This window comes from Ruditapes philippinarum, unplaced genomic scaffold (genome assembly GCF_026571515.1).
Source record: "Ruditapes philippinarum isolate M1 unplaced genomic scaffold, ASM2657151v2 ctg5299_1_1_1_1, whole genome shotgun sequence".
NCBI classification, from domain to species: domain Eukaryota; kingdom Metazoa; phylum Mollusca; class Bivalvia; order Venerida; family Veneridae; genus Ruditapes; species Ruditapes philippinarum.
Window position 1 is genome coordinate 27,525 of NW_026855873.1, and position 22,938 is coordinate 50,462.

At 35.0% G+C, this 22,938-nt stretch overlaps 1 protein-coding gene across 1 annotated transcript in view; it reads right to left on the reverse strand.

The window, feature by feature from the left end:
- The window catches only part of LOC132744673 (probable E3 ubiquitin-protein ligase HERC1), a gene marked incomplete at its 3' end in the record, with an annotated part of 88,250 nt that overhangs the window by 27,518 nt on the left and 37,794 nt on the right, over positions 1 to 22,938 (reverse strand). Inside the window, 14 exon segments of the mRNA XM_060733433.1 lie at positions 432 to 1,343; positions 2,037 to 2,177; positions 6,305 to 6,397; positions 7,087 to 7,264; positions 7,601 to 7,745; positions 10,700 to 10,863; positions 11,100 to 11,179; positions 12,576 to 12,867; positions 13,648 to 13,731; positions 16,120 to 16,359; positions 16,819 to 17,316; positions 18,934 to 19,028; positions 21,351 to 21,574; positions 21,954 to 22,194. Coding sequence (XP_060589416.1) covers positions 432 to 1,343; positions 2,037 to 2,177; positions 6,305 to 6,397; positions 7,087 to 7,264; positions 7,601 to 7,745; positions 10,700 to 10,863; positions 11,100 to 11,179; positions 12,576 to 12,867; positions 13,648 to 13,731; positions 16,120 to 16,359; positions 16,819 to 17,316; positions 18,934 to 19,028; positions 21,351 to 21,574; positions 21,954 to 22,194 — 3,387 coding nt within the window.

Consider the following 22,938-nt stretch of genomic DNA (forward strand, 5'->3'; position numbering starts at 1 on the left):
ATCAAATAGACAACAAAAAATAAATAAAAGTACCTGTGATGTTTCTATAAAATTAAAAAAGAAACACACTAAAAATATTTTAATGTCTAGGAATGACCATGACCTTACACAATACTGCTATAAAAAGAGAATTAAGTACTAGTCCACAAAAATGACAAATTAACATTTTTTGATATAAAGATATGAAAGACAATGCACCTGCTTAGATAGGCTCATGGACAAACTATACTGTTAATAATGAATATACAATAATGAGAGAAAGGTTATCCGAGGGAGAGACCAAACACTTTATAGTCAAGTGAACTTTATTTGGAGGTAACTTTGTCTTTTTTAACAAATGAAGGATTGAAGAAGAGTGACCTTTTTACAGGGTAATCTTTATTCAGGTGGTCTTCAATACAAGTTCGACTGTACAATAATTGGTTACTCACCTTTAAGAGATGGTAGGTTTGTTTTTCTTTCAGCCTGTTCCTGAACGACAGCCTTCAACAACATTGCCCTAACCCTGTCTAGCTCATCAATACCAACCGCTCGTTTAAACGGTGAAGCACTTGTAGCTATAAGTATTAACTTTTTCATAAACTCACAGATTACTTTCTTGAAATCTTCATCTTTCCTGATAATGGTTCCATCAGTTAAAGCTTTACTACTGTCAGCTACCAGGTCTGATTTAGGAACCAGCAACATTTCTCCATATTTCTGACTGGCTAGTACACACTGGACTGCCTTCAGAGCTGTAACTTGCACTGCTGCAAATTTTATAGCAGTCATCTCAGCGGTGACTGCCTCTTTTTCAGTCATTGGAACTTTATCTGTAGTTTTATGTGTATTTTCCTTTGGTCTACAGGCTTCACTGCAGGCATTACCTTTTACACCAGCATCAGTACTGTCTCTGTCTATTTCCATAGGAGATTCTTCCCTGTCATTTGCCTTACTGGCAATTAGAGATTCTCTTGTTTCATCTACAGTTTTTACAGTATCAGTCTCTGAAACATTATTTCTACCCTCAACATCAACTTTTTCACTTTCTTCATCATCATTTTTAACATTAGTTTCAGCACCGAGTTTCCCCTTTTGCTCATTTTCTTCATCAAACTTATATCCAATCACAGCAGCAGCAGTTTGTCTGCTTTCACCAAACTCATCTAGACCTTCTGTTTCTCCAGCCATAGCTCTAGCTAAAAATACTTCATAATTTTTATCTTCATTATCGTTGTGTGCCAAAAGTGATGAACCTCTTGCTGCCCTATTTTCTCCCTCCAGTATACCAAATTTGATAGTTTGATTTGCTCCAATACTTGTCGGTTCAACTGAAGCTTTCTCTACTACTGTGTTCATTACTTCTACAAGAGATACAACAACTTTTAATACATTTAGAGACTTAACAATTGAAAGAATGTACTGACTTTTTGTTTGTTGTACATCACCAATGAGGTGTTATTACAAATTTTGTGATAAAACCTCAAAATTACTTTTTAACAGACTATCCGCAAATTTTTTTTTTTTTGTTGTTGTTTCTTTTTTGTTAACTGTCAGAGATTCAAAATGACTCCATTCCAGGAGAAACTACATGCAAGGAGAAAAGGATGATTACTTGGGACATTTTATTTGATCAACTTCTAATGGACTTTCAGTGGAGAATAATGCACAAAATTTATAAACACAAGGACATTTATATTTTGATACATGTGAAATTGATAAAGTAAGGTTAGTCAAGACTTCATTTAATGAGGCAACACAGTTGGGCAAGCCCAGTCTTCGCTGTGAGCCTCAGCAATGTACAAAACAATTTAATATAATACAATTCATCAAGAGGAGATATAATATTAACATGAGTTGAAATAGCATGTATACATTCAACATTGAAATAAATGAGATCAGTGTGTAAAATTAATCACAATGCAAGCTCAGTTAAGTTATTACAAGTTTCACAATATATAAATTCTGAACACAAAAAATTTTGAATGCTGAAAAATAAAATCCAATTTTAATCACAGTCAGAGAATTTGCATGGTAAAATGATATACTGTTATAACCTTGTTCGGTAGTTGTGAAGCTGTCAACAATTGAGTCACTAGGAATTGTGTGATAACTGCCATCTGAGGCTGTGTTAGACATAGAGGAACCCTCATTTCCACCAACACCTTCTGTTATATCTGTTCTGACACATACCGGATCTATTTACAAAGCATAACAAGAGCCATGTCAACATGGCCATCCCCCGCTGAATGTGTTTGCTCATTGGAAGAATGTATATGTAGTAGAGCGGAATAATTCCATTTTAAGAGGTCTTTTGGTAATGAAAACTGATGGCTATAGTGATTACAGATTTGAAACCTATGTGAATACTGATGGCTGAAAATAACAAAGGGCAATTACTGAACAAGAGGGCCATGATGGCCCTGGGGTCGCTCACCTGAACATAGGCCCTCAGGGCCGGGCCAGTTTAAACCAAAGGGCTTTTATTTGAACAAACTTGGAAGACACCCATTAGAAGATATTTCATGATGTTAAGATTTTACTATACACAAATTATGAATAACAATGACTTTTGCCCCCCCCCCCCTCCCCCTGGCAGGGCCAATTTTAACCCAAGGGCTTTTATTTGAACAAACTTGGTAGACATCCATTAGAACATGTTTCATGCTAAATATCTCAGCTCTAGCTCTTTGGGTTCTTTAAAGAAGATTTTTAACTTTTTACTCTATGTATATAGGGAAAATCAATGACCCCTGGGACGGGGCCAATTTTGACCCAAGGGCTTTTATTTGAACAAATTTTGTAGACACCCATTAGAACATGTTTTATGCTAAATATCTTAGCTCTAGCTCTTTGGGTTCTTTAAAAGAATTTTTTTTAAGTTTTTACTATATGCATATAGGGAAAATCAATGACCCCCCTGGGGCGGGGCCAATTTTGACCCCAGGGCTTTTATTTGAACAAACTTGGTAGACACTGATAAGAAGATGTTTCATGTTTAATATCTTAGCTCTAGCTCTTTGGGTTCTTTAAGAGAAGATTTTTTTAAGTTTTTACTATATGCATATAGGGAAAATCAATGAACCCTGGTAAGGGGCTAATTTTGACCCCAGGGCTTTTATTTGAACAAACTTGGTAGACATCCATTAGAACATGTTTTACACCAAATATCTAAGCTCTAGCTCTTTGGGTTTTTTAGAAGAAGATTTTTTAAAGTTTTTACTATATGCATATAGGGAAAATCAATGACCCCCTGGGGCGGGGCCAATTTTGACCCCAGGGCTTTTATTTGAACAATCTTGGTAGACACTTATTAGAAAATGTTTCATGCTTAATATCTTAGGTCTAGCTCTTTGGGTTCTTTAATAGATTTTTTAAAGTTTTTACTATATGCATATAGGGAAAATCAATGACCTCCTGGGGCGGGACCAATTATGACCCCAGGGCTTTTATTTGAACAAACTTGGTAGACATCCATAAGAACATGTTTAATGCCAAATATCTTAGCTCTAGCTCTTTGGGTTTTGTAGAAGAAGATTTTTTAAAGTTTTTACTATATGCATAAAAGGAAAATCAATGACCCCCTGGGGCGGGGCCAATTTTGACCCCAGGGCTTTTATTTGAACAATCTTGGTAGACACTTATTAGAAGATGTTTCATGCTTAATATCTTAGGTCTAGCTCTTTGGGTTCTTTAAAAAGAAGATTTGTTTAAGTTTTTACTATATGCATATAGGGAAAATCAATGACCCCCTGGGGCGGGCCAATTTTGACCCCAGGGCTTTTATTTGAACAAACTTGGTAGACATCCATTAGAACATGTTTTATGCCAAATATCTAAGCTCTAGCTCTTTGGGTTTTTTAGAAGAAGATTTTTTTAAGTTTTTACTATATGCATATAAGGAAAATCAATGACCCCTGGGGCGGGGCCAATTTTGACCCAGGGCTTTTATTTGAACAATCTTGGTAGACACTCATTAGAAGATGTTTCATGCTTAATATCTTAGGTCTAGCTCTTTGGGTTCTTTAAAAGAAGATTTTTTTAAGTTTTTACTATATGCATATAGGGAAAATCAATGACCCCCTGGGGCGGGGCCAATTTTGACCCCAGGGCTTTTATTTGAACAATCTTGGTAGACACTCACTAGAAGATGTTTCATGCCAAATATCTAAGCTCTAGCTCTTTGGGTTATCTAGAAGAAGATATTTAAAGTTTTTTCTTTTGGTTGCCATGGCAACCAGAGTTCTGCATGGAATGGAATTCTTTGAACAACTTTGTTAAGGCTTCACACAAGGAACATCCCTGTGAAGTTTCATTATGATCTGCCTTATGGTTTCAGAGGAGATGTCGTTTGAAAAGTGTGAACGGACAACGGACGACGTACGACGGACGACGGACGAAGAGTGATCCTAATAGCTCACCCTGAGCATATGCTCAGGTGAGCTAAAAATAATGCAGGGTAGGTTATCATTCTTGTGTGCTGCATCCCTCCTCAGTAAAATCTATCCACCTATGAAGTTTCAAGTTGATACCTCAAATACTTTTTGAGAAAAAAATTGAATTGAAAAATTAAATATGAAAAAGAACCAAAGGGCAAGAACTCAAAAATTATAAAAGGTAGAGTTATCATTCTTGTGCAGTGCACACCTCCTGAGTGAGATCTATGCACCTATGAAGTTTCATTTTGATATCTCAAAGGCTTTTTGAGTTATGCTCTGGACAAAAATTAATTTTGAAAAATAACAAATGGCAATAACTCAAAAATAATGCAGGGTAGAGTTATCATTCTTAAGCACTGCACTCCTCCTCAATGAGATCCATCCATCTTTGAAGTTTCAAGTTGATACCTCAAATACTTTTTCAGATAAGCTCTGGACAAAATAGCATGAAAAAAAAACAAAGGGCAATAACTCAAAAATTGTATAGGGAAGAGTTATCATTCTTGCGCACAACATTCCTCCTCAATAAGATCTATCCACCTATGACATTTCATGTTGATATCTCAAACTCTTTTTGAGTTATGCTCAACTCAGGTGAAAAATTAGGTATGAAAAATAACAAAGGGCAATAACTCAAAAATTATGAAAGGTTTAGTTATCATTCTTGTGCACTGCACTCCTCCTCAATGAGATCCATCCACCTATGAAGTTTCAAGTTGATACCTCAAATACTTTTTGAGATAAAGTCTGGACAAAATAGAATGAAAAATAACAAAGGGCAATAACTCAAAAATTATGCAGGGTAGAGTTATCATTCTTGTGCACTGCACTCCTCCTCAATGAGATCCATCCACCTATGAAGTTTCAAGTTGATACTTCAAATACTTTTTCAGATAAGCTCTGGACAAAATAGCATGAAAAAAAACAAAGGGCAATAACTCAAAAATTGTATAGGGAAGAGTTTATCATTCTTGCGCACAACATTCCTCCTCAATAAGGTCTATCCACCTATGACATTTCATGTTGATATCTCAAACACTTTTTGAGTTATGCTCCACTCTGGTGAAAAATTAGGTATGAAAAATAACAAAGGGCAATAACTCAAAAATTATGAAAGGTAGAGTTATCATTCTTGTGCACTGCACACCTCCTGAGTGAGAGCTATGCACCTATAAAGTTTCATGTTAATATCTCATAGGCTTTTGGAGTTATGCTCTGGACAAAAATCAATTTTGAAAAATAACAAAGGGCAATAACTCAAAAATCATGCAAGGTAGAGTAATCATTCTTGTGCACTGCACTCCTCCTCAATGAGGTCTATCCACCTATGAAGTTTCAAGTTGATAACTCAAATACTTTTAGAGATATGCTCCGGACAAAAATGTCTGACGGAAGGTCGGACGGACGGAGACTATTTCTATATCCTCCGCCGAAATTTTTCGGCGGGGGATAATAAACATTACAAAATAGAAATCATGTTTTATTCTTTCTGTTGGTTTGGAATTAATTGTAATTTGCTTACATAACTAGTTGAAAAAAGCAAAAATTTATAAATTAACAGCAGTTGAAACAGCTCATTGCTTGCATAGTCTGATTTTGAAGGTATATTATGAAACTGTGTTTTAATGTAATGTTCTGATGCAAAACATTGAATATCAGCAGCAAACTTCAACACCTTAATTTTATGTTTTGAAAATGTGTCCATTATTTTCAAGTAATTTTATTGTTTTTCATTGCTTCCTTAGGGATCTCCTATTTTCCAGATTTTTGTTTTAAGTTTCCCTTTTACTACATTCCTTTTTTTTTAACATTTTTTATATACAGGCTTAAAAAATATGATAAGTATAAAGTTTGTTTTTGTAACAAAACATTTGTACTGCACTAACCTGCAGGAGTCGCACCAAGATAGCTGACACCACTGCTGGCAGTAGAGGACACACTGAGGAAACTGTCATTAAGATCTGGTCCAGACTCTGTGTCTAAAATCATATCACACATAATCTCAATTTTCCTCCTTCTTTAATACTGGTCTAGTTAACACATTCCTCATAGCAAATATGAACAATATTTTTTCCAAAATAAATCATACTAAAAATTACAAAATGACTTATCAAAAGTTCATAAATAGGCTGTGGAGCAATTAATTATATTTTTCTGAATTCACTTTAAATCACAACTCAAAATATTCCCAAACGGATGGATTTAAGCATCATTTTTCCACAAATTTTAGGCTAAAACAATTGTCATGATTAGCTGAATGTCATACTTCCACATAGTTTTTAGTTAATTAATATGCATTCTGAGACCCAACTAACAATATAAATTTATAAATTTAATATCAAATTTATGAAAATACAGCTTAGTTAAGGACATTAATCATATAATCACATCAACAATTTCTACAAGCTTTACATTAATTCTTAAGTAATAGGCAGCCTTATCAGGCAACCTTATCATTGTGTCAAAGTATGCTATCTGATAGGATGATTGAATAAATCAGTAGCTGTACATATTCAAAAGCCCATTTCCATTCCCCTTATCTGTTTTCCCTGCTCTCACTGTGTTACCCGAAATTGCAAGATTGAAGAAACCACTCTGGAAACATTTTATAGATAACTATCTATTTCGCAAGGTTTATCAAGCATCAAGATTGAAGTTTCTGAATTACCTGAACATTTGACATCCCGTTTATCAGCGTTGTGATCATTATCTGGAGACTCTAGGTCAAGAACTCTCGCGATATCTTCATCCAACTTTCTCATTAATGCATCTGATTCAGCTTGGGCAGCTTTCGCTTCTTCTTCTATATCTCTTTTTACATCTGGCTTTGGTACATCAGACTTTGGCTAAACAATTAAGTTCACACAAATGTAATTTATCACAAATTTTGAATTTCATAACTTTATGCAAAAAAAAACTGTATTAATCCTGATCAAGTCAGTAAGTGAACCAACCCTAACTTTAAGTGTTTACCATCATTTCACACCAATGATCTAACTTCATAACATCCAATTTGATAGTCTTTCATTGCTCCTCTATTATTAAATTGGGCTACATAATGATGAGATAAAACAGTTGATTCTAAATAAATTTTATTTTCAGTCATTGAATTATGCACAGAGATACATTGAAGTATATGAATGGGTCTTTATTAATCTAAATAGTACAATACATGTAGATACCTGTACTTTGTTGGTGTATTTGTTGTCGGCTGAGAGGTATGTTAATTTCATCAGAAGTTCAAGATGTTTAGCAGTAAAGCCTGACAAAGACCCGATATCAAACAGTTGTGTTGGTAGAGGCTTTACACTACATACTGACAAATCACTGAAATAGAAAATGTTGCCGTACCTTTACATGAGGAAACAGATAAACAAGAGGGCCATGATGGCCCTGAAGTCGCTCACCTGTATATAGGCCCCAGGGCGGGGCCAGTTTAAACCCCAGGGCTTTTATTTGAACAAACTAGGTAGACACCCATTAGAAGATATTTCACGCTAAACATCTAAGGACTAGCTCGTTGAGTTTTTAAAAAAAGATTTTTTAAGTTTTAACTTTACACATATAGTTAAAAGCAATGACACCCCTAGGGTGGGGCCAGTTTTGACCCTAGGGCTTTATTTGAACAAACTTTGAAGACACTAACTGGAAGATGTTTTATGCTAAATATCTAAACTATAGCTATTTGGGTTTTTTCAAAGAAGAGTTTTGCTATACACATAAATAAAATCAATGACCCCCGGGGCAGGGCCAATTTTGACCCAAGGGCTTTTATTTGAAAAAACTTTGTAGACACTCACTAGCAGATGTTTCATGCTTAGTATCTAAACTCTATTTGTTTTTTTTCAAAGAATTTTTAATTTTACACATATATTGAAAATCAATGACCCCCGGGGCAGGGCAAATTTTGACCCCAGGGCTCTTATTTGAACAAATTTGGTAAACACCCATTAGAACATGGTTTGTGCTAAATATCTTAGCTCTAGCTCTTTTGGTTCTTTAAAAGAAGATTTTATAAGTTTTTACTATATGCATACTGGTTGGGGACCACCAAAACCGGACAACCACCAAACCCGGACGGTCCCGAAAATGCTTAATTTAGTATTTTCTTTGTTCAGTGGTTGCCAGTCACTTTTTTATCAACAATAAGTGCATGTTTCTTTTAAAATTAAGTTAATAAATTGATTGCAACCTCCGTAAATGGTAATATTTTAATGTCAATTTCAAGAATGTTGACGTTGAAATTTGGGGGTCAAGAAAGCAATGCCTGACCTCATAAACCAGCTATAATCATTTGCAGAGTGAATAATAGAATATCCAAAACTTAAGCATTTGTTGCTGACATATTGTATATCATGTAACAAATCGAAAATCAACACACTCAAGCTTTTATCTGAATTAAATCACATCATGTACATATCTGTCCGGACACATGGTACTGTAGTGTAGACAATTTAGGTAATTTTGATACCCTCATTGTCGAGCCTCAGATATAAGTGTCAATACAATCAGAAATAAACAAACGAGTTTGTTAGTTAGGAGAAGAACCTAGCTAAACTGTGTCCAATTTTTTGGTCTCTAGGTTAAACATTATGAAATTTGTACGGAAAAATGTTCAAAAAGTGTCCGGTTGATGGTCCCCGACCAGTATAGGGAAAATCAATGACCCCCTGGGGCGGGCCAATTTTGACCCTAGGGCTTTTATTTGGACAAACTTGGTAGACACTCATTAGAACATGTTTCATGCTAAATATCTTAGCTCTAGCTCTTTGAGTTCTTTAAAAGAATATTTTATAAGTTTTTACTATATGCATATAGGGAAAATCAATGACCCCCTGGGGCGGGGCCAATTTTGACCCCAGGGCTTTTATTTGAACAAACTTGGTAGACACCCATTAGAAGATGTTTCATGCTAAATATCTTAGCTCTAGCTCTTTGGGTTCTTTAAAAAGAAGATTTTATAAGTTTTTACTATATGCATATAGGGAAAATCAATGACCCCCTGGGGCGGGGTCAATTTTGACCCAAGGGCTTTTATTTGAACAAACTTGATAGACACCTATTAGAAGATGTTTCATGCTTAATATCTTAGCTCTAACTCTTTGAGTTCTTTAAAAGAAGATTTTATAAGTTTTTACTATATGCATATAGGGAAAATCAATGACCCCCGGGGCGGGGCCAATTTTGAACCTACGGCTTTTATTTTAACAAACTTGGTAGACACTCATTAGAACATGTTTCATGCTAAAAATCTTAACTCTAGCTCTTTGGGTTCTTTAAAAGAAGATTTTATAAGTTTTTACTATATGCATATAGGGAAAATCAATGACCCCCTGGGGCAGGGCCAATTTTGACCCCAGGGCTTTTATTTGAACAAACTTGGTAGACACCCATTAGAACATGGTTCATGCTAAATATCTTAGATCTAGCTCTTTGGGTTCTTTAAAAGAAGATTTTTTAAGTTTTTACTATATGCATATTGGGAAAATCAATGACCCCCGGGGCGGGGCCAATTTTGACCCCAGGGTTTTCATTTGAACAAACTTGATAGACACCCACTAGAAGATGTTTTATGCCAAATATCTAAGCTCTACCTCTTTGGGTTATTTAAAAGAAGATATTTTAAGTTTTTTCTATCGGTTGCCATGGCAACCAGAGTTCTGCATGGAATTAAATTCTTTGAACAATTTTTAAAGGTGACCACCAAAGGAACATTCCTGTGAAGTTTGGATGAAATTGGCTCAGCGGTTTATGAGGAGATGTCATTTAAAGTAAAAGTTTACGGACGACGGGCGGACGCTGGACGAAAAGCGATCACAAAAGCTCACCCTGTCACTTTGTGACAGGTGAGCTAAAAAGATAAAAGTGAAGTTTCATAACTGATGGTAACATATCACTTTATGCAAATTAGTGTACCAAAGTAAAACATCTCTTGACAAAGGGTAAATTTGTTTTGTGATCAAACTACAATGAAATCTTAAAGACACCGAGTTTTCTTCTTGCCATGAAACACATGTATTGCATAATTTTGATTAAAGCTATTATTTTTCTATTCTAAGGAAAAATACTGAAATTCATCTCCTATATCCCAACAAAGATAATCTAAATCCTATACTTATTCCCTTTATAATCTAGTATTCATTACATTCTGCCAAAATAATATCTTACTGCATAAATTAGTAAATTCTGTACTAATAAGTTGGAATAATGCTTGATTCGAAAGAAGAATAGTACATTATAAAATGTTTGAATGAATTACAGAAAGTAAGTAAAATATGTACCTCACTGAGACATCTCCATTATCCCACTGTATTTTAATGGTTGATGCCCCTGGACTGGTTACACCTAGAATAGTGCCCTGTTTTGATGTTCCCTCGTGTAAACATTTGCCACCTATTCTTAAACCCGAGTCTAAACCTCCTATAACAGCCAGACATGGCCATACCTGTTGAGAAAGCAAAAATCTGTCCATAAGCAAGTTCTAGGTTTTGAGTTAACATTTATGCACTTTTTCAGGTAAAATGGAGTTTGTGTAAGGACTTGCCGGAATTGCTCTATTTATTTATATACAGGCAATCACCGAAGTAAAGCCATTTAAAACTTGACAAATCAATAAAATACTTGCTCCAAAATTTATTTTTGAACAGAAATCATTGTGTATAAGTTTGTGTATAAATATACCTGACAACAAACGTCATGAACTTTATCATCTGAGCAATGTTCCACTGTTTGATTCTCAGGATCTGTCTTAGTACATGTACCTGAATGATCAAAATGTCTTGGTGACAAAATATATCAAATAAAACATTTCTTAAAGCAGCACGCCTCCAGATTCATGCTAATTTTCATGAAAATTTGAAAATGTATTTAAAAGTATATTATTGTAAAGTTACCAAAAGAGTGCAATTTACACGTTATCAATGGCACTTCCAACCCGTGTAAGTTACCAAAAAGATTGTAAAATATACAAAAATAGCCCTTACTGCTTTAGTAACGCAGTAGAAATATAGTTACGAATGCTGAAAAATAGGTCATAAATTGCACATAACATGTCAACTTTTACTAGAATTTTGAATCTTTTTACTTTTCCTAAAGTCTTAATACATTTTACTCAGGTTTGATTTTATTGAACTATTTTTGCTCATCTGGAGGCGTGCAGCTTTAAGAATGCACTTACATTTTCTTTAAGCAATAAGCAGAGATGTAGATAACTACATGTTATCTATGTCTCTGCAATAAGTGAATCTTAAAGCCGCCTTCAGCTTTTATTTTTTGCCGGAAAAACAATTCTGTGTTGTTTCAAACTAAGTATTTTAGCAATTTTATCTTAGAAAAAAGCTTCATATTACTGTTAAGCCTTCTTTAAAACAGTATCCAGAGGGCTATTTATAGCTTGTCAGTGACATATATTTCTAAAAATAGAATATCGGGAAATGAATCATTCTCTTTACTAACTTGCATGTAGAGAGCGGACCGATAGATTAAGATGTATTGAGGGGTTTCCTTAAAGAAACTCCACTGAGGTTCATAAGCGTAAAATCGAAAAATTTTAATTTCTCACATAGATCAACTGGTGCACCTAAAACGGAAATATATACAAAAGATAATTAAGAAATATACCCAGAAATACACTGAAAATTGTATGTTTGTGTTATTCTCAGTCCGATTTTAGGTTATTTTTGACAATTAAAACAATTATTCTGGAAAAACAAAGCGAGCTAATGATCTGAAATTTTGCACATAAATTGTTGGTATAGACCTACATCAGATGGTGTAATAATCTCAAAAAAATATTCCAGTGTTGTCATGTCAAAAAACCTCAGTGGAGTCCCTTTAAGTTATTGTTTATGTATTTTATGGATGGCAAATTTCATTTTCCACCTAAATTTTTTCGATTTGACAATTATATGAAAATATTTATCTAAAAATAACATATTTCACTTTTAAGAAAATCTTAAGGTCGCTTTAATATGTTAGATATATGAAATAATATATACTTAAATCCAATTAAAAAGCAAATAAGATTTTATCACATACAAAATTGGCAACAATCAGTCTTTAGTGTATTGTCAACTTCTGACATATAACCATCAAAGATTATTCATTTCAAATTATCAATTCTAACAAATGACTATAAACTGAACTTGAACTTTTTACCAGAGTCATCTCCATTTTCCTCCTCACTTTTCTGTTTCTTTCCTTCGTATTTCACCGATGTATCTAACCTATCTCTAACATCTGGTGTGACAAACACGTCTAGATCAGAGACTTTGTCTAACTGTTGAATAATTTTCTCGTTAATCACATCGGTCCATACATTACTGGAATGTAAACTACGGACGGTCCGGATTAGAGCCTCACACACCACTGTACTAGGTGGAGCACAGAGTGGCTCTCCAGGTAACAGGTCCTTATGAACTGCCTGGATCTGCATGTCAGATATTTTTACCTGGTGATGGAAAGAAATGTATCATATGTTTTTGACATCAAATTTTACATCCTTATCTTTACATTATAACATAAAGCAAAGAAAAACTTAAAACCGAGATTTCCATGACATCATGGATAACAAAATATAAAGTAGTATATTTTTTATAATGCTTGGTATTATGCCAACAAAACACAGGTCATATGGCAATTTTCTTGCTTTACTGGTGGAGGAAGGACTCAGGTGTCTTTTTTTTAATTTCAGGCAGGAATGGGAATCTTGTGTAGATCCACCATGGTCTGTAAGCTAGATGGACAGCTTCTTCACATGAAAGAATTCAAAGACTGTGTAAGGATTCAAACACACAGTGGTGAGGGGCAAGTGGGTTGAAGTCAACGACCTTAGCCACTTGGCTATAGACACCCTGCAGACCAAAAATTCATATACCGGTACTTTTAAATGACCAGCATACATTTATCTACAATCAAGTCATGCTACAGAGCTTAAGATGAAAACCCAAGTCACTACAATATGTGAGCTGTGACAATGAAATTTAAAATCTTTACTTATGTTGAAAATAAACACTAAAAAAACTCAACAAATACCAGTTGATTCTCCTCAATAAAGGTAAAATACCAAATGTCAAATAAAATAAAGAAAAAAACACTGAATTTTGTAGGATTATACCCACAACTGTGCAAGACAGGTGGTAATAAGTCAGTAATACCAGTCACTCAGTTATTAATGAAGTAAGGTTATGGTTGCATTAGCACAGATTTCACTGTATAGTGGAGGACTTACCTTTTCGCCAGGGTTACTGCTGTAGAAAGTCACACAGGGGTACAGTTCTGTAGCATCAATATCTTCAAATGCCATTCTAGGTTCCTGTGAAAATAGCCTTTTCTATACAATTTTCAGATGTTCAATAACATATCCATACTTTACGAAAACAAATTCCTCATCTAACTAATACTTAACTAGAACTATCACTAAATGTAATTAATACCCCCGCAAGACAGCTTCGGAAATGAGGATGTTACTAGTAACTGAATACCTTGTAAAAGAATTGAAATAGAGTTATGGTTGTGGGCAAATAAAGATAGTTGTGGTTCTTGTATGTTGCATTTCCTTTCAATGTGGTTGGCCACTGGACAATTAAAAGTAACAAAGGGCAAAAACTCTTAAATAAGTCAAGAAAAGAGTTATAGTTTCTGTGCACTGCATTTCCTCTCAATATACTTGACCATTGTATGAATAGTATTGAATTCCAACTAGCAGTTTTCAAGTTATGCTCTGGACAAGAAAAAAGCAATGGAAAAGTAACAAAGGGCAATAACTCTATAATTACTCTAGACAGAGTTATAGTTCTTGTGCACTGCACTTCCTCCTATTGTGCTTGACCATTGTATGAAGTTGTTTTAAATTCCAACCAGTATGTTTGAAGTTATGCTCCGGACAAGGATAAGTATCAAAGGGCAATAACTCTATAATTTGTCAAAATAGAGTTATGGTTCTTGTGCACTGCACTACCTCTTAATATGCTTGATAACTGTATGAAGTTGTATTGAATTCCAACAAGTAGTTTTCAAGTTATGCTCCGGACAAGGAAAAGTAACAAAGGGCAATCACTCTGTAATTAGTCAAGATGGAGTTATGGTTCATGTGCACTGCAGTTCCTCTCAATGTGCTTAATTATTGTATGAAGTTATACTGAATTCCAACCATTAGTCTTCAAGTAAAGCTCCGGACAAAAAAGCAATGGAAAAATAACAAAGGGCAATAACTCTATAATTACTCTGGACAGAGTTATAGTTTTTGTGCACTGCACTTCCTCCTATTGTGCTTGACCATTGTATGAAGTTGTTTTGAATTCCAACCAGTATGTTTGAAGTTATGCTCCGGACAAGGATAAGTATCAAAGGGCAATAACTCTGTAATTTGTCAAAATGGAGTTATGGTTCTTGTGCACTACACTACCTCTTAATGTGCTTGACAACTGTATGAAGTTGTATTGAATTCCAACAGGTAGTTTTCAAGTTATGCTCCGGACAAGGAAAAGTAACAAAGGACAATCACTCTGTAACTAGTCAAGATGGAGTTATGGTTCGTGTGCACTGCACTTCCTCTCAATGTGCTTAACTATTGTATGAAGTTATATTTAATTCCAACCATTAGTCTTCAAGTAAAGCTCCGGACAAAAAAGCAATGGAAAAGTAACAAAGGGCAATAACTCTATAATTTGTCAATATAGGTATGGTTCTTGTGCAATGCACTTCCCCTTATTATGCTTGACCATTGTATGAAATTGTTGTGAATTCAAACCAGTAGTTTTCAAGTTATGCTGCGGACAAGGAAAAGTAAATAAGGGCAGTAACTCTGTAATTAGTCAAGATGGAGTTATGGTTCTTGTGCACTGCACTTCCTCTCAATGTGCTTGACCATCGTATGAAGTTATATTGAATTCCAACTATTAGTCTTCAAGTAATGGTCCGGACAAAAGAAAGCAATGGAAAAGTAACAAAGGGCAATAACTCTGTAATTACTTTCGCGTTATGGTTCTTGTGCACTGCACTTCCCCTTAATGTGCTTGACAATTGTATGAAGTTGTTTTGAATTCCAAGTTATGCTTCGGACAAGGAAAAGTAACAAAGGGCAATAACTCTGTAATTAGTCAAGATGGAGTTATCGTTCTTGTGCACTGCACTTCCTCTCAATGTGCTTGACCACTGTATGAAGTTATATTGAATTCCAACCATTAGTCTTCAAGTTATGCTCCGGACAAGGAAAATGCAACGGACCGCTGGACCAACCTACCGACCGACCACCGGGTGACTCCTATATACCCCCCCCCCCCCCAAACTTCGTTTCGGGGGTTTAACAATTACATACTTTAAAACTGTTTGTACTAGTCTGCATTGTCCTACTTATGTACCACTTGCAAAGGATTTATATTTGTACCACATGGGAATGGATTAATTGATCAACTATACAAACATACATGTAGACTCACACAAAATTTCATGTGTTCTGCACAATTTCTAAATGTAATACTGATACATGTACATTTCCTAATATTTTATTATCAAAATACATGACCATATTTCAACCTAATTCTGCACACTGCAAGAAACATGGTTACTGTTTTGATAAAACAAACTCAATATTAAGATCAGAATATTTACTCTTATCACTTGATTCAATTCTATCTTATGTATTTTATTCTTTTTATATTTATATCTCATTATCATCTACCAAACTTTCTTCCTACATTACCTCTCCATTTTTTCCAAAGGCCAAAGTTTTTGAATCCATATCTAGAACACAGGTTATATAATCTCCTTGAGTAAAGCCATGCAAGGTACGAAGTTGTTCACCATTATGATAAAGGTTACCACTATATGCCCTATATAACCACATGTCTGACGTAGATCTATGACCATAGTCGCGAACCGGAAGACGACACACACCTACACATGTACCCTCGTTACTCTTGTTCTCTTTTACTATCTGAAACTGTTCGAAATACACAAATTATTCACAGGTCCTATTGTAGTAGGACTTTTATAAACCGAACAAAAAAGGTGCCAACACATTAAAACACTTTACTACAAAAACTTCTTCACAATTAATAACAGTAAAAAACATCAAATTACAATATATTGTTCTTTTACATCAAGAATAAAACATGATGTAAACAGTTCTTTCCTTAAACAATATAAGTTATGATACACATTAACTTATATGAAATATTTCCTATAGTTTATAAAACATATTACTACAAATGTGTCCATAGGTCACAGATGCCCCCATAATAAGTCTATAGATGGACAGGGTGATAGACAGATAATGGCACATCTACATGCCCCTCTAAGTGTAGGCATAAAAACCTTAAGGAAACAATGAAAGTAAATCACTTGACATAAAAGGAGTTTGTAAATCGTTTACTTGTAACTATCATAAAGAATGACTAACCTTCCAATGGTAACATCCCGATGTAATTGGAATAGATGCTATGCCATAACCTTTCCCTGATGTACTGTGTATCAGGGATTGTCCCCCCTCTATACTACTACACACACATTTTTCAGGGTCAAAGGTCACTTCAAGTTGAGTCATGCAATCTTCATTAATTATTCTATCATCCTGTTTATTCACACCATCAACAGTATCATTCTCAGTAGTGTTACAATTTCCTCCCCTGTCCCCAACTGTTTGCTCCTCACTGGCGACACTTGAAAGGGAACCAGACAAACTTGTAGTCACATGACCGGATGGATCAAGCCGGGTATCAACCTGGTCAGCTGATTTGCTGAAAGGTGGGCAGCTCTCTGAATCTCCATTGCCTTCTATTTTCAGCTGCTCTAACTTTGACAAGAGAGATAACTCTTCCAGTCTAGCATCAGTGATAGCTTGGTTCATGGGCAGTTCCCACATGTTGTCTGAAAGGCAGCTAAATAAGTCTGATATAACCTGAATAATAAACAAGAAAACAATAGTTTGACATTAGTTTCTGCTACTTTTTTCAACAATTAAACCAATACCTCATGTCACTTTTAGCTACATAAATATCAATCATTTTGATTGTATGAGTCTAAAATTAATGGCGTTTATATCAATACTTGGATTTATATCAATACTTGGGTAAGGATAAATAAATAACTAGAAGTTTCACCAAGAGATTGTCTGTATGTTACTTCAGTTTAATGCAAGTTTGTGTAAAACCATCAATCTTTTATACTGAGTTTCATATGAACATTGTAATGATTCAAAGTAAACTTAATTCCATAACAGCATCTTTCAGGTACAGTCGACTCTCGTTATCTCGAAGTCATTGGGACCGTCCAAAAAATATCGAGATAACGAAATGTCGAGATAAACATATTAAGGTTAGAACAAAGCGAAACTGATTTTTACAAAAGACATGTGCATAATTTATGTCAAATAAACTATAATATCCCTATGTCTTGTTTTCGTAGGCCTAGTCAATATTTGACAAAGTAACATTAGCGGATGTTTACCAGCGGAAATACGGGTGTCTGTGATAAAAACACATAGTGAGGTTTACTCAGTAATACACCAATATAGTGAATCGGATATCGGATATGGTTGATTCGGATATCCTCCCGGATTATTTATAGGGTCTTTCTCGAGATTGTTCGACCGCTGATTGATTTGGTGGTGATGTTGTGAAACAATATTGCAACGATAGCATTTCTATACTTTCACTATTTCATTTACATTTAAAGTCATAATGAATTGATACAGTGTTCGAATATTTAAAAAGAATGTAAAATTCAGTCATTTTGGACATAAGTCAATCAACACGCTAAATAGATTAACTTTTATTAAAACAGCTAAACTTGTTACAAACATAATTGTCATTATGACACGCGCTATTTATTGAGCAATTATCGTCTAGATTGTGTATTTCACATGTCTGAAGGGAACAGACGAAAGAAAACTATAAGTCGAGATAAACAAAGGATAATAGTGTGAAAATAACTGTTGGGGCTGAAATTTTACATCGAGATACTGAAAATATAGAAATAGAAATATCGAGATAAACAAATATTTCCAATATAGATAAAGAAGGAAGAAAATCGGGACTTTCAAAATTTCATCGAGATAACGAAATATCGAGAAAAGCGATGTCGAGATAACGATAGTTGACTGTACATGAAAAATTTTACACTAGTAAAGTCCCAAAATAGAGGTATCTGAGGTGGAAAACACAACAAAGTATCAAAAGATAACTACTACGGAAATACAGTCAGAACTGTATAACTGCACCATCACCTAGGATAATATTGTATTCGAGAATCTGTATATAAGAACACAAACAATTCTTTATATTTAATCCTTATATTAACATTAAACCTGCTGAGTTTGTGTAATGGATATGCCCTGCTTTTTATTTAAAATTGTTTGTCCAAAGATTAAAGGGACATCAGTATCAAAGTACACAAATTTAGCTACCAAAAGAATAGAGCCTGGATGGATGTGCAAACTCCCCTGGCTCTATACTATTGACAAAGGCAAATCATTTTTTGGTTCCAGCAGGTTAATGGTTAAAGAAAGCAATCCTACCTGTTTAAAGAAATCCCCATCAATGCTAGTTTTACATGCCAGAAGAATACTTTCTAAAATAGATACGGCTGCCAGCTTTGTTCTTAAGCTCTGACCTAAAATTATGAATGAACATTGTAAGCAATGAAGCCCAAATGACAAGAATATCTAATTTTCTTTAAAAAAAAACTTAAACATTTATGTAACTTTCATCCTATAAACTATGTTCTAAAGTACCAGCATGACTCTAGAAGACAAAACTTTAACAAGAGGGCCATGATGGCCCTGAGGTCGCTCACCTGTATATAGCCCCCCCCCCCCCCCCCGGCCCAATTTTTACCCAAGGGCTTTTATTTGTTTATTTGAACAGACTTGGTAGACACCCATAAGAAGATGTTTCATGCAAAACATCTAAGTTCTAGCTCATTGGGTTTTTTAAAAGAAGATTTTTTAAGTTTTTACTATACACATAGAGTAAAAAACAATGACACCCCTCGGGCAGGGCCAGTTTTGACCCCTGGGCTTTTATTTGAACAAACTTTGTAGATATTTACTTAAAGATGTTTCATGCTTAATATCTAAACTCTAGTTATTTGGGTTTTTTCAAAGAAGATTTTTAAGTTTTTGCTATGTATATAAGGAAAATCAATGACCCCCGGGGCGGGGCCAGTTTTGACCCCAGGGCTTTTATTTGAACATACTTGGTAGACACCCATTAGAACATGTCTCATGCTAAATATCTTAGCTCTAGCTCTTTGGGTTCTTTAAAAGAAGATTTTATAAGTTTTTACTATATGCATATAAGGAAAATCAATGACCCCTGGGGAGGGGCCAATTTGGACCCCAGGGGTTTTATTTGAACAAACTTGGTAGACATTCACTAGAAGATGTTTCATGCCAAATATATAAGCTTTAGCTCTTACAGTTCTTTAAAAGAAGATTTTTTAAGTTTTTACTATATCCATATAGGGAAAATCAATGACCCCCTGGGGCGGGGCCAATTTTGACCCCAGGGCTTTTATTTGAACAAACTTGGTAGACATTTACTAGAAGATGTTTTATGCCAAATATCTAAGCTCTAGCTCTTACGGTTCTTTAAAAGAAGATTTTTTAAGTTTAAACTATATGCATATAGGGAAAATCAATTACCCCCCAGGGCGGGGCCAATTTTGACCCCAGGGCTTTTATTTGAACAAACTTGGTAGACATTCACTAGAAGATGTTTCATGCCAAATATCTAAGCTCTAGCTCTTTGGGTTCTTTAAAAGAAGATTTTTTAAGTTTTTACTTTATTCATATAGGGAAAATCAATGACCCCCTGGGGCGGGGCCAATTTTGACCCCAGGGCTTTTATTTGAACAAACTTGGTAGACATTCACTAGAAGATGTTTCATGCCAAATATCTAAGCTCTAGCTCTTACTGTTCTTTAAAGGAAGATTTTTTAAGTGTTTGCTATATGCATATAGGGAAAATCAATGACCCCCCGGGGCGGGGCCAATTTTGACCCCAGGGCTTTTATTTGAACAAACTTGGTAGACACTCACTAGAAGATGTTCCATGCCAAAAATCTTAGCTCTAGCTCTTACAGTTCTTTAAAAGAAGATCTTTTAAGTTTTTACTATATGCATATAGGGAAAATCAATGACCCCCGGGGGCGGGGCCAATTTTGACCCCAGGGCTTTTATTTGAACAAACTTGGTAGACACTCATTAGAAGATGTTTCATGCCAAATATCTAAGCTCTAGCTCTTAGGGTTGTTTAAAAGAAGATATTTGAAGATTTTTCTTTCGGTTGCCATGGCAACCAGAGTTCTGCATGGAATTAAATTCTTTGAACAATTTTTAAAGGTGACCACCAAAGGAACATTCCTGTGACGTTTGGATGAAATTGGCTCAGTGGTTTATGAGGAGATGTCATTTACAGCAAAAGTTTACGGACGGACGACGGACGGACGACGGACGGACGATGGACGGACGGACGCCGGACGAAAAGCGATCACAAAAGCTCACCCTGTCACTTTGTGACAGGTGAGCTAAAAATATCAACATACAAACACATTAATGTTCCTCATCTATTTAACATCTTGCATGTTTTAAATCAGGTTTTATTATATTTCTCCTTCTTCTCCTTTTTTTGTGGGGGGGGGGGGAAGGGGGTTAAAGTCACACTGACATTGATTGTAAAGATCATATGGCATCGTTCCAGCTTTACTGGTGGACAAAAATCTCAGGTTCCCCTCCACAAACAGACATTTAGTAGAACCAAAGACCTTCTGAAGGCTTTTTGGATAGCTTCCTCACATGACAGGATTTGAAGTTGCTGGTGGAATCTGAACTCAAAGCAGTGGCAGACAAGTGATTCACAATCTGAAACCGTAATAACTCGACCAACGAGACCCCACTAATATATAAAGAGTTCAGACAAAAACACAACATACCTTGTTTTGACTCTTTTATTATACTTATAAGCATATCAGTCCACTTTTTTGTTGCTGCTAGAGTTTTCAACTTCCCTGCTGAGAGAACTCTGCGTGTAAACACCAAGAAGATTGCCATAGCATTACTATGGTAACCAGGATTGTCAAGATGTTTCTGTATCTGGAACCACAGCATATCTAGGACAGACTGTAGTACACCTGAACTTAATGGTCCACTATGAACACTAGTAGGGAAAAAAAGAAGAAAATATTTGTAAATATATATATAGCAGTAACTACAATGACATGCATCATATACAAGTATGATTACAAATTATTTGTTCAAGTCAAATTCATACCTAGTTACATGTATATGTAGAACTTAAGATATATCCAACTTGCTTATATAGGTTAACCATATGGAGGGATGGTTCAGTTACTATATTCCATGGGTATAAAAAATGAATACAAGTGTTTTGTTTTGCATTCTCTACAAAAAAATCTTGGATTCATTATAACACCGACATTCAAATTAAATTAAAATGTCTTTAAAAACCATCAATTTCTTACAACTGCTTTTCAGAGATATTAGTTTTAAAAATAAGTACTATAAACAAGACTTGCCTTGTTGTGAGAGATACAATCTGTATCAACCGGAAGCTGGCTACTCTCAGCACAGTGTTAAGCTGTACTTGACCGAGACGTCCTCTGATTGGTTGAACCAGACCCTGTATGGGTGCAGACAGACTTGCCATCTCGTATAGTGTTGGTAAGAGCCTGCAGGCCACCAGTAGGGAGATATCTACTGCTTTGTAACTTATACTCAGTGAAAATATAGTACACAGTAGTAGCCTCTGTCTAGTACCTGAAGGAAAAAAAATCTATAAATAATTCTATTTTATTTATCTAATTTTATTTTCATGTACTTAATTTGCGTAATGTATTTGCCCTGGCTTGAATTTGGAAGAGTTCATTCAAAATCTAAGGGATTTTGATATCAAAATATAAAAGTTTTAGTAACCAACTGTAAAGCCTGGTAAGTTTTCCCTATACTGGTGGGTGAAAAAAATGACTTTTGGTCCCTGCAGGTGAAGGGTTAAAAACAAAGTGTACCATTTTCTATGTTTTGTAGTTAGCTTTAAGGATGTTTTCGGGAGTTTTCATATAGACAGATAACTTGAAAATGAGGAAGTGACCCCAATTTTTTTTTTCGTTTAAAATATTTCTGTTATCATATTCTAACAACACGCCAAGTTTAAAGAAATTCTATTGAACAGTTTTAATTTTGCCTATATGTCTATATGAAAACTCCCGAAAACGTCCTAAAGGCATTTTTAAAAGCTTACCTACCTTTTCCAATACCAAAGTGGAAGACCCAGTTTGTAATAGTGTTTTATATAATTACAATGTAATTTTAATAATTTCATAAGGTGTTGTTTTGTTTTTTTAAATGAAGTTGAGATTTCAAATTCTAGACTGTTTGACCACTCAAAAGTAACTGTAGTTGGGGTAATTCACCAGAAATTTTTAATGCTCTGAATCAATGCTGTTAGAAACAAGACACTGCTACATGGGTGTATGTTTAAATGTCAGGAAACCTTGAAACCAT